Here is a 17221-nt window from a genome sequence, read left to right as displayed (position 1 = left end):
TTATAAATTCAGAAACAGAAGAATTTAACCCAAATGGCACAACACAATATTGGTAACTCTTACCATTGTACAAGAAAGCAGTATATTTCCTAGAATTAACCGAAAGTGGTACCTGATGAAAACCCGAAGTTAGATCCAAACTTGACATATATTTTATATCTGTAAATTTATAGAGTAACTCATCAGTATTTTCGGGATGGTCTGTCTGTCTGAGTAAAATTTTGTTTAAGTGTCTAGAGTCCAAAACCAATCTTACTCCACCATCTTTTTTCGAAACTACTACTAGAGGATTATTATATGCACTGATACTCCTTTCTATTATATTACATCCTTCCATCTTTTTCAGCTCTTTCTCAACAGCAGGTCCTTTTGATACTGCAATACTGTATAGTTTTATGAAAAATGGTTCATGAGGTTTTACCTGAAGCTCACACTGATATCCCTTTACCCTACCAGGTATGTCACTGAAAACATCACTGTATTCCCACAGCAGATTTTCTAACTGTTGTTTTTGCTCCCCAGATAAATTTTGTGTTCCTGAAATTTTCAAATTTACTAAATTCCCAAATTCAACTTCATCAGTATCAAATCTATGAGTTTCAATATTCTCCAATCTATTTTCTTTTAGTAAATTGATACTGTCAAAATTTCCATTACTCTGATCACCAAGTGTGTTCACAAAATTTGTCTGAATGTATTCCCTTTCACTAGTTTCTATCAAGTTTTCTTCCAACCCAATCAAATGCTGTGTTTACTTTTACTATCCAATTCATACCCAAAAGAAAATCCTCATTAAATTCCTGAATTACAAAACACCCATGTGTGAACAACTTGCCTTCAATTAAAAATGTCACTAAAGCCTGGCTTTTTACCAATTTACTGTTCTTCCCAGTAGCACCTTTTATCTTTACCCCAACAACTGGCATTTCAACATAATCTTTGCCCGCTTTCAGTTTCTTGCTTAACCTTTCAGATATTCCCGAGATCTCACTTCCTGTATCAATTAAACATTTACCAATCCATGACCCAATTTGAACTTTTATATAAGGACTGCAAAACTGATCACTCTTCTCAGAACCTGTATCCTCACGTAATAAATCACTTTCAATTTCCCCAAACCTATACTTATCAGAATCATATGGTATATCATTACATGTATTATTTGTCACAGTTATAAAATTTGCACAAGATACAAAATTGTCATTAGTACTCTCTATTATCTCAAATAGCCAAGAATTTTCATCCAAATCACATTGTATACTATTGAAGTACTTATCCTTCAACTTTTCAAAAATAAAATATCTCATATTTTTCCACCACTCAGGACATACAGTTTCACATACATTAATAAGCATCTTTCTAAAGTTCTTGTCAAAAGAAATAGTTTCACTGTTCAGCCATAGATTATTAAGAAATGTGTGTGTGTCATTAGTATCTGTAAAAGTTTCACTTAGGCTAGAAGTTATACATGTGTCATCATTATTTGTGAAGTCAGATTCTTTACCAACAACATCAAAATTCACACTTTTACATACACCCAGCTTGTGAGCCTTATTCATCCTGGTAACATCCCTGGGAATTTCTATAACATTTTCACTATTTAATCCATTTTCAACCATGTGTATACCCAACTCCCTATTTAAACTAATGAAACACCTTTCCTCAACATCATCATCAATACCATTACTATCATAATCAACTTTATCATCAACATCATTATCATTATACATATTCAGGTCATACACATTCAAATTATCCCCCAAAATATAATTTCCCCTTTCTAAAGTTACCAGATCCCTTTCACCAATATTTTCATTCTGACAGCATGCATTCTCTCTTTCATTCACACACGTCTCTGAACTACTACAAATTACATCATCTGACAAAGTGTTGTTCTTTTCTGCCCAAGTGTAAAACTCTGTTAAATTAAATAAATCACAATTACTTTTATCTACTGTATATTCTTGTGTACTGAAAATTTTATCTTTATCAATATCATCATTATTTTCCTCTTGAAATTTCTTCAATAAGTAACAACTAATGACCTCATGTGATAGGTTAGGTTTGGAATTGTCATGTTTGGGTTTATGATAGTCACATCCATTGGTCCTTTCATCATGCTCACCTTCTGCCTCAACCTTGCGGACCTTCAAGGGGGCGTCTACTCGTTTTTTATTTCCTGAGTTACAACTGGTTCCTGTTTGAACTGCTGATTGTGGTTCTGCCAATGTCTCCGATCAACATTTCTGTTCCCATTCCTATGCCAAACATTACCTGATTGTTGGTAGTTTCTGTTGTACTGATCTCTAGCAAAATTTCTGTGATTTTGATCCCTAAAGTGTTCTCTATTTTGTTGATTATTCCCGTTCTTGTTTTGGATAAAAATTATGGTCCTTCTTTTGAAAATTGTTATATCCCTGTGAATTTTGACTGACACCATGATAATTGTTTTGTTCCCTTTTTTGAAAGTTATCATTTCCCCAATTTTGACCATTACCTTTCTGAGTAAACCCACTGTGTGTTCTTGTTGTTACCCTATCCAACTTTTCAATATAATTGAGAAACTGCTCTACATTACTATCAGGACAATGAACTAAACTCAACTGCATTGCTGATGACAATCTTCTCTTTAAGGTATCAATTTTGATCAAGTCATCCAAAGGTTTTGTTAAATGAATAAGTTTTTGAAGTTCACTTTTGCAAAATTGTTTCATGTTCCCATCTGATTCTCTATAGTTTCTCCCATTCAAAAATTCACTTTTGATTCTAGTTTGTTTAAGATCATCCCAAAAATTTTCCAGAAATTTTGATTCAAATTCTGAAAAGGTCATCCCCAAAGTTACAATCTGGTCTGCCCAAGTCAAAGCTTCCCCTTCCAAGAATTTTTTCACAAATTTAATTTTCATATCATCTGGTGAGTGAGGTAAAAAACAATCCTTACAATACTGTATAAAATCAACGGGATGTAAGGGTCCATCTACCGAAAAGTGCTTCACTGGAATATTAGATACAAGATTGTATGTGTTGACATTGTGATTTTTGCTTTGAAATTCAATGTCAAAATTTTCAATTTTTTCGCTAAGTTCTTTGACAGATTTTTTGTTTTCTAAATCATTTTTTTTTCTAGAGTAACCAAACGATTGTCAGTTTCTTGTTGTACATTTTTTACTAAAACTTTTGTGTTCTCATCCAAATTTTTAATTTCCCCTTTCAACTCATTAAAATCAATTAAATTTCTTTCCCTATCTGCCAGTAACTCATTTTTTACAGTATTAATTTCATCGCTCAATTTAGCATCAATTTCATTTACTTTTGCTTCCACAGATTCAATTTTTTCCTCAACACTGCCAACTCTGTTCGAAAGATCACCCACTTGGGTATTGACTGCTTGGACTTGCAACAAAATGTTATCAATTTTTTCATCCCAGTGTCTTATTGTCGTCAACTGACTGTTTAATTTCTTTCGTGAAATTTATAAGAAAACTTTTTAAATCAAATTGATCGGTTCTTTCTGTTTCATTTGACCTGTCCTGATTTTCGAAGTCTATTAAATTACTACTTTCTATTTTAGGCACAATACTCTCGAAAATCTCATAAGTCATTGTGAAGAAAAAAAATGTATACACAACAATACAATACGAGATAAAAAGATTGTTTTAACAAAATACGAAGGTTTCGTGACTTATCTGGAACACACTTCTACTGTTGCAAATCCACGTTTTCCATCCCTGTGATTGTTGACCAAAATTCTTGAAGTATTTTCTTCTGTCGAAAATTATATTTTTTGCCGAAACATTTCTTCTCCAAAACTTTTACTTCCCGATGAACACAAATACTGTAAAACACATTCTGAAAAAACTGGTATTAACACACAAAAATTTTCTTCCTCGTAGCACTGTTGAAGATCTCGTGAACACAATATCCCGGCTACAGTCCCCAGTTGAAATATGCTATCCCGGCTGGTACACAAAGTTGAAATATGTTCACATTTTTTTTATTTACTTAAATTTGGCATATTTCATGACAGTACCTTTTCCGTTAGATGTTTACGAGGCGGAATTGGTCTTGGCTTCAGTTGTCTATTGGGAGTATGATTCCACAATGCGTCTTTGTCGGCTGCACAAATGACCTGGTTCAACGTGTTTGCCTCATTTTTGGTGCTTCAAATACCAATTTTTCGAATGTAGTTTCTTCTTATAGTTTGTATAAAAAAATAGTAACATAGTTCAAAATTATTTATGACGGCGACCTGCACATTCTTCTACCGTCAACACACACCAAGAGTTAACTGCCGACTGACTATAGTCAAAGACGACTCCAGCGTCAAAGACATTTTACACAACACACAAGCTTCCACTTGTAATCAGTCTCTTTGCTATTCTTCGACACATTTACTAATAGTAATCAATATGCTTTCACTCACAAAAATATAAGTAAATTAACATATAATAAGGCAAATTATAATAAAAAAAATCTGACAAAAAATATAAGAAAACATTTACAATTTGGTATCGACAAATCTGGTAAAAAAAAAAAAAAAAAAACAGATCTCCTAGATCCATTACATATTCCACCAGCAAACATATTTCTTGTGCCATACCCCCACACACTCCCAATCCTCCCACCACTCCCCTGCAACCAGCTACAAAGGAGCACCCCCTTCGTCACGTAATACCAGCCCATACTGGAGCAGATGAATCGTATCCTTTATCAGGGTTTTGATTTTCTATCATCATGCCCCCATATGAGAGGCAGCTACCCAATATCTTTCCCAATCCTCCTAAAGTGATGTTCTATCACCCAGCTAGCCTCCTCAACATACTAGACCATTCCCATGCCACCCAGCCTCAACCCTTTTCCACATTAACCTGTGATCTTTCAACGTTAATCATTTTAAATATGTTACCTAGACAAATGAGTTCCTGAAATTTTATTACACCACAGTAACTATTTCTTTTGTGCTGCAACTTTTTTCCCTGTTATTGTTTGTATATGGTATCCATACATGTATGAGAACATTTATTGCAAACCTGTTCAAAAACAACAGTAGTTTGTAAGATGTTAGAATTTAATTACATTTCCTCCTGTGTTTCACAAAACTGACAAATTTTAATGAGAGCAATAGACTGTTGTAGCAGCTGTGCGATTCCATGTCATGTGATTGATTGTCTGCGAATGTATTTTTCAAATGACGGATTTGTCTTATAATCGTGCAAGTACGGTACATCAGTCTTGCTCTAATCATTGCACAGCTTTTTATATTGAAATGACTACCAACCAGCTATCCTGCAGGATAAATGGCCACTGCCAAACTGTGGCCAAGAGCAAAGTCGCACCACCCTGTGGCACAACATGCAGCAGAACGAAGCATGCTTGATTTCAATGGTTGGTTGCTTCACTATCTGGATCCTTCCCTCCACTACCAGCTTTACTGAACTGCGCAGATGGGAGTAATCCTTACAACACATTCTCCACTATCGAAATCATCCTGGACTCAACCTAGGGTAATCTACTGCCACACATACTCCACCCAACAGTTTCCGCCCTCTGTCCCCTCACCCTTGTTGTGCAGCACTCTCTGCTGACATACCCACTGGTCTTTTCATCTTCTCTGCATCTCTCGTGTTCTGCTCCGTGTTTCCCTCTCCTCTCCCTTCTCCATAACCTCTTGACACTGCACCTGACAGCCTTGTTCTGATATCCCTCCTCCTTCCCTGCCTCACATCATATGGCTGCTTTTGTTCAGCATGACAGCTGCGTTCTGGATGCAGTGGCTGGAGATGGTGGTCATGCGCACATGACATGTGGCTGCCAGTGTGAATGTGGTTGTGTTTTCTTAAATGGACACGACTTTGGTCGAAAGCTCAATGTGTAACAGTCTTTTATTGTGCCTGTCTGCAACTTAACGTGTCATCTTTACAATGTGTAGCAATCTATCATTTTCATAATATTTTTGGTAAGACATGTACGACAGATTTCTCAAGTGGCATAACAAGACTTGCATAAAAAATAAAGTTCCTGAGTTTCTTGTGAGCTGCACAGCGCCATGTGTAAAGACTTAACTATTTCTTACTATCTCAGAATGTGTCTTGTCAGCCTGTCACTTCTTTAAGTCAAGTTGTGCCATAAATTTTTTGTCTCTTATTCAATGCAATACCTCTTCAGTATTTAACCAGTCCACCCTCTTTTGTAGCAGCACATTTCAAAAGTTTCTATTCTTTCCTTGTTGCACTGTTGAATGTCCACATTTCACTTTCTGATAAGGTTGCACTCCAAGCAGTTACTTCTGAAACAGGCACACTGACACTGAAAATTAATGTACATACTAACATATTTCTCTTTTTCAGAAATCTTTCCTCACAATTGGCTGTCTACATTTTATATTTTAATCATTTATTTCACAACCAAAATAGGCAAAATTTTCTGCTTCTCTTAGGGCCTCACATCCTGTGCTAATTTTCTCAGCAGCATCTGACTTAATTCATCCAGACTCCATTACTTTTACTGATGTTCATTTTCTAACTTCTTTAAAAGCGTCTATCCTTTCGTTTTAACTGATCTTCCAAGTCCTTTGTCATTGTTGACAGCATTCTACATCTATATCCATACTCTACAAGCCACCTGACGGTATGTGGCGGAGGGTACCCTGAGTACCTCTATCGGTTCTCCCTTCTATTCCAGTCTCGTATTGTTCGTGGAAAGAAGGATTGTCAGTATGCTTCTGTGTGGGCTCTAATCTCTCTGATTTTATCCTCATGGTCTCTTCGCGAGATATACGTAGGAGGGAGCAATATACTGCTTGACTCTTCGGTGAAGGTATGTTCTCGAAACTTTAACAAAAGCCTGTACCGAGCTACTGAGCGTCTCTCCTGCAGAGTCTTCCACTGGAGTTTATCTATCATCTCCGTAACGCTTTCGCGATTACTAAATGATCCTGTAATGAAGCGCGCTGCTCTCTGTTGGATCTTCTCTATCTCTTCTATCAACCCTATCTGGTACGGATCCCACACTGCTGAGCAGTATTCAAGCAGTGGGCGAACAAGCGTACTGTCTTGACCTCCTCAGGGAGGGTATCCCCTTCAAAGGCCAGGATAAAGATTCCAGTACTGATGTGATTGTCTTTCGGACCCTTCTGAACATGCCAACCGAGATTGTCCCGAAGTTCCTCATCAGTTTGAAGGATGAGGTCCCTGTGAAAAATTACACCTTGAACCATATTCAAATACTGGTGGGGGTAATCGACACAGGAATTGTGCCAAGATGGTCACAGGCACAACTGGCCGCAGACTGGGCAACAACAAACCCGACCGCATCTTGCTCTGAGAGATCAAATCGCCAAACTTGTCCTCAATGTGTTCCACAAAAAATAAAGTTTTGGTAGTAGTGAAAGTATCTCCATCAGTTCACGTGCAAACCAGATAGTGGGGGAAAGGTTTCGCCCCTCGCCTATGAGCCTGACCCTCCTCCCAGGGAGCACAATGCAATCATCAATCCTTAAGAGTTTATTTTAATTTTTTAAATATATCCTTTCGTTTTAACTGATCTTCCAAGTCCTTTGTCGTTGTTGACAGCATTACAATGCAATCATCAATCCTTAGAGTTTATTTTAATTTTTTAAATTTATTTCCCCTTTCGGAGTTTCTCCTTAATTTTTTTAAAGCTTGTTCATGTACAGGTTGAGCAATGAGGGATACGCTACAATACTGTTTCCCTGTGTGTACAGGTTGAAAACGTAACTGATTTCCTCAAGTATTCCTCTCCTTCATGTTCGAGACTCCACAAATGGTAGTCATGCTTTCACTTCTTTATTTTATCCCAGATAGCCTGAGAATTTTCAAAGAGTTTATGCCGTTCAACTTTGTCAAAAGCCTTTTTTAAATTAACAAATTATATAAATGCAGATTTCTCATTCTTCAATCCCTCTTTTAAGGTAAGTGATAAGGTCAGTATTGCCCCACATGTTCCCACATTTCTCCTGAGCTCAGACCCAAACTGACCTTCCCCTAGATCAGCTTCAACCAATTCTTTCATTCGTATGTAGACAATTCATTTCAGTATCTTTTAACCAAAACTACACATTAATGCAATTAAAGAGAAAATGTGTTGGCTTTGTATCGCATGAACATAAATGACAACAAAGAGGAGCATGTGCAACAACTAGCTAATAGCATTGCACAGCAAAAGTAGCAATACTGGAGATGGATCTTACTGGTATAGCCTGAGAGCCATTTCTTCTTTGATGAGGTTGCGAGCAAAATCTGCTGCTGTAGCATGAGCAGCCAACCCCAATGGTGCAAGCTGTGATGGTGTTTGGCTGCTTGTGACCCGTCGCCGCCTGACTGGTGTTTGTGGACCATCTGATTCCTGGCAGGAATAAATAAAGTTAATGATTCACATGCATGTTTAACCGATCTTTCATAAAGACACTCTGACAATTTTTTCACTCAAACAAAAGTGTAGAGAGATTTCAAATATTTTCCTAACACAAAGCAACAATGTGTACCCTGCTAAGACAGAGAAACTTTCTTTGACCATACAATAATTAGTGGGAAGACAAGTGAATATTGCAATTAAAAATGGAAACAGAAAAAGAAGTTATTATTACATATACATATCCCTTTTCTCTGTCCTCATTTTTAATTGCAGTGTGTATGTTAGACACCACCATAGCAGTATCTATGGGAGGGGGGTAGATTTATAAAAAGCATTATTAAAATAATGTTTTAAAACATCTAAACCCTTTTTACCCCCCGCCCCCCAAAGGTCACAGTACCACAACCTTATTTTGATATACATCATGCAATATACTGCAATATACAACAGAAATATATCCATTAACACAGCCTCTCTTTAAGTACACTTCTCACTGTCTCTAGCTTTTTTCCCCTTTTCTTATTTTTTTTCCTGTCCTAATTCTAACTGCACAGTTAATTTCCTTTCTCCATAATCTGTCTTTACCCTCACTATGGTCTATCATCTAAACTGGAAAAGTGCATACCCATGTACTATCTCTCATCTATTCTTTCTGTCACCTGACCCCTCACATTTGTCCACCTTCATCCTCACTCCCGGTGGGTCCCTTTTGTCCTTGGGTCTTAGAATGGAGTGCAGGTAAGGTGGTGGCTGAGCAAAGCATTCTACACAGAGACAGATGGAGAACACTTGCAACGTTGGCAGTTTGCCCTTTCAGTGCTCTCAGTACTACACTGTCAGGCGTCAGCTGAATGGGGCGCTAAGCAGTCACATTCCTAGCAATATTGTTCCATGTGAGAGTTTCCCCATTCCAATACATACATTGTGCACCTAGTAAGGAATATTCTACTCATACTTTAATTTCATATTTCAGTCATATGTTCTGAGCAATTTGTCCCGCTATTTTTATGGATTCCAAGCTGCTTTTGAACCACTGATTTTGATACAATCTATATGACCACAGAAGTAATGCATTTTTCATCCTTATACGCAATTCTTCCTAAGTGAAAATCCACTCTCTTCAACTTGTGGTAGAGATCAGTTGGAAATGTTTTACAAGGAATCATTGAATTTTTCATTTATATTGTCATGAACATATGGTTGCTGCACAGATCAATGTATATAGCAAGCAATATCATAGCCACATAATCAGGAACACACTACAGATTTTGTAGGCATTGCAACTGTCTGCCACAACTTCAGATTACAATAGACAGCAACAAAAAGGACATGCACTGAAAAGATTGTAACTGCAGAAGGGAAAATATTGTGCTCGAGTGAACACGACAGCATTGAGAATAAGTTTTAATAGCAAATTTACTCTACCTGGACCAGCCAAGACAGGAAGTAATGTAAAGAATATATGGGAAACTACGCAAGAAAAGCCCCACTGATCTGTGAGTAATAACAATGAAATATTTCTGAGTGAAAATATAAAAAAATGTACCGTGTGTTACTCAACAGTGACTTAATGTAATGTATTTCTAAATAATTCTTACTGTTGATTATAAACTTGTGCTCTATTTATTCAAGTGAACCTTATGAACTACTGATGTAAACAATCTTGTTCTTGCATAGTTTGTCAAATAATTTTTATCTTGTTGTTCTTCTTTATGTTGTTCAGTGTCTCATAGTTACAGTAAGCTGGTTTATTTGTGTTGACAAGCATTGTCAATACCACTCTGGTTTGTGATGGATGTTATTGCTCGATCACCAAGCGATAATATCAGATTTCCTGGTATGGGTTGTAGGGAATTTTTCGAATAACACTGAGTGGACACTGGTGTCCACCACAATAACTGAATTTGGGTGGAGGAATGTCAATAATTATTTGTAAACCACTTTTTAAATACACTGTATGTTGTCCTACTATGGCAATTCTCAGAGCTCTTTGACCCTGAAGCCTTAAATATTAGTTTACTCTCAGCAATAAACCCTTTGTCTGCTGACCCTGCATGTACAACATAAGTCAACTACCCTTACCTATTTGAACTGTAAGACCACCAAATCCATCGCTCATTATCCAGCAAATTGACCTTGTATGATTCTGGTTCACATACGTTTCATCGATATAATAAATGCGAGATGTCCCACCGTCTCAAACCTCCGACAGTCTCCTTAAAAATACAGTCTTTGCATCCACAATATCACTTCTCTCCAGGAGCAATTTTCTCTCTTCATTCATCTTACGATATCGAAAGCCCACGTCCTTTAATATCAAATACCATCTGACACAAAACACTCTTCAAGAAATGGTCCAGATCACCTACTTCCTTCTTACAATTGCATCACTTTCCTGGCAGTTTGAAAGATGCTTTATAAACAATATAACAACCAGCACACGTACACTGGGGAAGAAATTGTCATTACACGTTCAAAGTACACTCAGAAGTGTGTGCAACAGATAAATGGTTGAATGATGCTATTGGCTGGAGTGTCATGTAGTACACTGTCTCCTGCTACTGTGCATCACCCCACCACCTGCCATCTTAGCTACACTCAGCTGCCCTTTCTTTTTAACTTGTACAACCTGTCTCTCTCTCTCCTATCTGGGGAAGGGTAGTATGTAGCTCACTTATCTCACATGCCTACTGCCTCTTTGCAGGGGATCTGTGATTTGTTGGACACTACAAAAGGTGAGAGAATATTACAACTCTAATAAGAAAGAAACTAGGAGTTACATTAATATACTCTGAAATTTGAATTAAGCAAAACACAATATTTAGCTGAGGGCAGTCTTCACTGACAGTATCTAATAACAAATGACATGTACTGAAACCATAGCTAGGTACACAGAACCATGATCAAGCCAAAGAGAGATAGTACTGAACCAAGAGAGAATATCAAAGTGAGAACGGGAAGATTCCAATAAATCTTACCACATGGCTGGTGCCTTGTTCTAAAGTCATAGTGTGAGATACTCGCACTCATGAAGTGATTGAAAATGCTTGTGCATGTGGGCAACATTGCTGCATTCTGTTCAACGTGATGAACAGCTAGCTACTAACTGCAAGGTGGTAAATGCTTGTAGTCACATGCATGACAAAATGGCAGCTGCTGGTCTGTCTTGATGATCAACCTGAATGGGCAAGAGTGGCAACATTTTAGACCTTAAGCAGGGTTTCCACTTGTTGCAACAGAAGTGACACTAGTTGGCTGCCACTGAACTGGTGTCACTGAAGTAGCATTTGGGAACACCCAAATCTACATCTACATTTATACTCCACAAGCCACCCAGTGGTGTGTGGCGGAGGGCACTTTACATGCCACTGTCATTACCTCCCTTTCCTGTTCCATTTGGGTGCGGTTCGTGGAAAGAATGACTGCCGAAAAGTCTCCGTGTGCGCTTGATTCTCTCTAATTTTACATTCGTGATCTCCTCAGGAGGTATAAGTAGGAGGAAGCAATATATTCGATACCTCACCCAGAAACGCACCCTCTCGAAACCTGGACAGCAAGCTGCACCGCGATGCAGAGCGCCTCTCTTGCAGCGTCTGCCACTAGAGTTTGCTAAACATCTCCGTAACGCTATCACTCTTGCCAAATAACCCTGTGACAAAACACACCGCTCTTCTTTGGATCTTCTCTATCTCCTCTGTCAACCAGACCTGGTACGGATCCCACACTGATGAGCAATACTCAAGTATAGGTCGAACGAATGTTTTGTAAGCCACCTCCTTTGCTGATGGACTACATTTTCTAAGGACTCTCCCAATGAATCTCAACCTGGCACCCGCCTTCCCAACAATTAATTTTATATGATCATTCCACTTCATATCATTCCGTACGCATACTCCCAGATATTTTACAGAAGTAACTGCTACCAGTGTTTGTTCCGCTATCATATAATCATACAATAAAGGATCCTTCTTTCTATGTATTCGCAATACATTACATTTGTCTATGTTAAGGGTCAGTCGCCACTCCCTGCACCAAGTGCCTATGCGCTGCAGATCTTCCTGCATTTCGCTGCAGTTTTCTAATGCTGCAACTTCTCTGTATACTACAGCATCATCTGCGAAAAGCTGCATGGAACTTCTGACACTATCTACTAGGTCATTTACATATATTGTGAAAAGCAATGGTCCCATAACACTCCCCTGTGGCACGCCAGAAGTTACTTTAACGTCTGTAGACGTCTCTCCATTGAGAACAACATTCTGTGTTCTGTTTGCTAAAAACTCTTCAATCAAGCTACACAGCTGGTCTGATATTCTGCAGTCTCTTACTTTGTTTATCAGGCAACAGTGCAGAACTGTATCAAACATCTTCCGAAAGTCAAGGAAAATGGCATCTTCCTGGGAGCCTGTATCTAATATTTTCTGTGACTCCTCTTCCACTCACTGTCACTCAAGTGACATCTCCGAAGTAGCACGTGGAAACACTAAAATTCATGTGATGCCTCTTTTAGCCACACCAAAAACGTTCAAGTCACTCTAACTATGTGATGCCACTAACCCCCCCCCCTCCCTCCCTCACACACACACACACACACACACACACACACACACACACACACACACACACACACACAAATTAGCATCAGAAGCAGATCAAACAGCTGCCATCTTCTCAAGCTATTTCCATATTTGGTGTTTTTCGAATTTATGCCTGGTATTACAAAAGTTACACAGCTTTAAAGACCTCTTCAGAACACATTGACCTTTGCGACCATACAGAGGTTAATTTATGTGGTGTATAAGATGTTTTTAATGTATGACGCATGGGTATAATGTGTGCAAGTAAGTAAGTATTATTGACTGATTAGTGAAAGGAGGTTTACAGTTGCACAGCAACTTGCTTAATTCTTCAAATGTTGATACTTAATGCAATGGTGATAGTAAATTCAGATTCTTGTATAATGGCATCTTCCATGCTTTAAACAAGATTTCTGAGAGCCTTTTGATGAAGGAAATCACCTATATTGGAGAAATTTTTGGTGAGTTTGCATGGAGCGTAACTCCAAAATTTGGTACAGAATAACTTTAACAGTTCATCGTACTTAATTGATGTGTGGTGTAAGAGTGAAAATATTAGCTTTCAAATGAGTCTTCAGGGCACTGTAAATAACACCCAACACATCACACAAGAACAATGAAACTGTAGTTTTGTGGATATATTAGAAATATCGGAGAGGTGAAAAGTAATCGCCAGATGTCATATATCAAAGTGTCACTTGTATTTTCACTCAAGCAAGTACTGAATATCTAATTTTTTTTAAAAAACAGCTCAATACGCAGATCGACAGTTATTTTTGTTATCAAAAAGTTGTTCAAGGACGGATTTTTGTTTACAAGTGCTTCTTAATTTCTAAGTGTCTTTGATGCTCCTGAGTTACTTCTACGTAAAATCCTTTTCCACATTAAAAACTGTTACACTTTCTCTCCTTCTTACTGTAGTCTAAGATCAATTCTAATGCCATAACTTGAATGATAACACCAATGTCTGTTCGTATAATCTCAGATGACACCATATTGAAAGCCATAGAACTAGAATTTTTGACAGTAGTGTGCTGAAACAGTGAAACAGCAGCACACAGTGCCAATGTTGTACCAGCTATCATGTGACTTACTTTGGCATAATTTCTATTGCTTGTGGAAACACATCTTTATAAGACTTAACTGGCACCATATTCCTGTAAGCTTCAGATTCTTAAAAAATAGAGCTGTTGCCAATTACGGGGGAGGGCACAGGCCACAGCCACCATGCTGAGACACAGGAGCCAATCGGGTCTTTTTTGGTGACAGTGGTTTTGTATTCTAGCTCAGTTCCAACTGCCTGAAAGATGGTTCTCACACTATTACTATGTCTCCATGAGGAAGAACAACCATTTAAAACTGCCACAGTTTTTAACAATTGCTGCTATTCTGAGTAAATTATCAACTCCTTGCAAAACTGTGGGAGCCGAAAATGTTTCTAGATTTTGCTTCCTCAATATGTCATAGTTGGTGTCGAAAAAGATGGAAGTCAACTTTAGGCTCATTCTCTGCACTTGACATAATGCATTACCCAACAGCCAATGAGTAATCAGTACTGTTCTGGGCAACAATGTGATACAGTCCAGGCCTCGAAATGCGCAAACCGCCACTGTTCACGAATTGGACTGTAGGAATCATTCTCACATGAAGTTTCTTTTCTCACGGAAATTTAATTAAAGTTTTAAATCATGACTGAATTTTCAATATTGACAGGGAAATTATGGGTGCACCAGTAGGCTCATTATTATTAAAGAGCCTTGAATTTGTTATCTGATTGTTTATTAATTCATACTCAACTTTCTCTTTCTTTGCAGCGCAATTCTGTCTTTTACTTTATTACTTTTTTCCTCAACTTAATATTCTTTGGAGACAAATAAAGATATGAGCACATAAAAAAACAGTGCACTTAATAAGAGGTGCTAAAATTGACAAAAAAAAAATTCTTTTGTTCTGCAACAAAAAGTACCAAACAACGCAGGTAGTGACTGCTCAACTTATCTGAAATTTTCTTCTCTGTTTTATACAATAGCATGTATTTGAAATATTCTATCTATGTTGGAAGTCATACTTTAAATACTGTATCATGACTGCTTTTGGATAAATAGATATTAAGAAGAGATTTGTTTGGTACTTCACAGTTAGTGTCTCCTTGTGGTCAGTATGCTACTGGGAAGTAACTGATACCTGCATATGTTGATAAACAGCACTGATGTAGCCAGCTATCACTGCGCTAACGTTCTCTCGACACCCTCCAATGTTTGGCAGGAACTCCAGCAAATTCCAGTTCATAACAATAGTTGGCTGCAGAAAATATGTAAATATTATGAACAAGAAGTTGTGAATATGTTATTCATGGTTAGTGAAGCAGCAAATAATAATGAGTGCCATAGGGAAGAAAATCTGCAACAGTGTCTCATCAAATTTTTCTGAAAGCAATTAAACTCAGAATACATCCCATTGTAAAATTACGTTAAAATGCATTGTTCTTTTTGAGAAAATTAGAGGAGAAACTAAAGACATTGACGTAACATTGAGAGAAAATAGACGACACATTACAAAATTACACCTTAGACTTAAAATTTATCATTCTCTAGTTAACAGTTTTTCAGTTGTTTCATGTAATATATGCTATGGCTTCCAGATAAATACATAATATTTGTATCTGCAAGAAGAAGAATGACTTTCAAAGAAAAAAAAGAGGAAGAGAAGAGCACTTGAAAAATTTACGTTTTGTGCTAAGATAATGTAAGGGCGTGTGTGCATGCACGATCTCCGATTCTCTCGCACATGCACTCCCACACCCACAGAGAGAGAGAGAGAGAGAGAGAGAGGGGGGGGGGGGGGAGGAGCTGGCAGGATAAGGCACAATAGCCAAATGATGATAACAGCCCATACTGCTCAGTTACAGTTACCTAGATGAGGAAAAAGTTATATGTAACACAGTCTTAAGCAATGCCGGCCATAATATTTAATGAGAATCTGCATGAATAACACTAGGAAGACATGGACGACAAGAAAGTTTTTTTTATAGTGCCTTTTACAGTTTTCACTTATGTGAGACAAGGGGAACATAAATGCTAACAATTTTAACTGTTTGTTAATAGTGGGTCTCAATGTATTTTCTCGTAAGTTGAGTGCTTGGACAAAATACTAAAGCTAGAACATTATTTGCACAATCATCATAGTTTTCTTACAAAAACTAAATATTTCCCATTGTCACTGTGTGATTGCAGCAATAACACCTTTTGTACACTCAAATTACCTGCAATCAACAATGAAGTCACTGTTTTATATGGCATAGAAAAAAACTTTCATCTGCCTCAGGAATTTAAGTAAAAGAGATAACTGAGAAGCAATGAAAAGGACTTTAGTAAAAGAAATTTTATCTGGACTGTGCTGTCTTCAGTGACTTCAAGTTAATTATGTGCTTGAATATTACAATGTAATTTTTAAGAGTATTCTCATTTTATTCTCTGGATATGTCTGAATTAAAGCAGAATACAAAAACAATAAAAGTCCTTTCTTTATGCACTTAAACCATAAGCATGAACATTGAATATTAACAGTTAGGATTTGTATAGTGATAAACATTGGCACAATTGCTACTACACATGGGGAAAAAACTCAACATGCAGGTACTAAATATAGCCACCACTTCCCAATAAGTTTCAGAGCATTATAGCTCTATTTTTGATGCAACAGTTCATTCAGGGTCACACAATTAGTGTACATGGGACAAGTGTTACCAGTGTCTAATGGAGAATCACCAAAACACTTCGAGATGATTGCCATAACTGCTTAACATTTGTATTTCATTCATTTATGTCATTTAATAAGTATTTGAAAGTGTGTTTGACTCTGTCAATGTGATGCTCTAAATTGAAGATGAGGGAGAGAAAACAAAAATGGTAATTGTCGTTGGTGTTTGACACTTGAGAGACATAACAATACACCTGTCAGCAAGTGCTTACACACTTGAAATGGCCTACTTTCCCACTCATTGTTCTTGGATCAATAATGTCAGATGACTTTGGAATACTGAGTAAAACGGTTATCAGGATAGTATTACAATAGCATTTGAGCAATAGATGATAACATACAATTGTGTGGGGATAAAGAAATGAACTTAAATTTGTTTATAGCAGCAAAGATTTCTCAAACTGTGTAGAAAAGGGTAAGAAAGCTGGGAAAGGAGATATTCTGTCACTGCCTAAGCAAAATTCATTCTCTAGTTAAATGTCTGGTTTTATTATTTGACAGCTGTTTTGTTG

General features: G+C 37.4%; 1 protein-coding gene across 1 annotated transcript in view; it reads right to left on the bottom strand.

The window, feature by feature from the left end:
• The window catches only part of LOC124612707 (DNA polymerase epsilon catalytic subunit 1), a 313866-nt gene that overhangs the window by 57095 nt on the left and 239550 nt on the right, over nt 1-17221 (bottom strand). The window contains exons 31-32 of the mRNA XM_047141058.1: nt 15135-15251; nt 8210-8364 (exon numbers count right to left, since the gene is read on the bottom strand). Coding sequence (XP_046997014.1) covers nt 8210-8364; nt 15135-15251 — 272 coding nt within the window. The remainder of the gene's footprint in view (nt 1-8209; nt 8365-15134; nt 15252-17221) is intronic.

Source organism: Schistocerca americana, chromosome 4 (assembly GCF_021461395.2).
Source record: "Schistocerca americana isolate TAMUIC-IGC-003095 chromosome 4, iqSchAmer2.1, whole genome shotgun sequence".
NCBI classification, from domain to species: Eukaryota; Metazoa; Arthropoda; class Insecta; order Orthoptera; family Acrididae; genus Schistocerca; species Schistocerca americana.
This window is presented reverse-complemented; position numbering and strand designations above follow the sequence as displayed.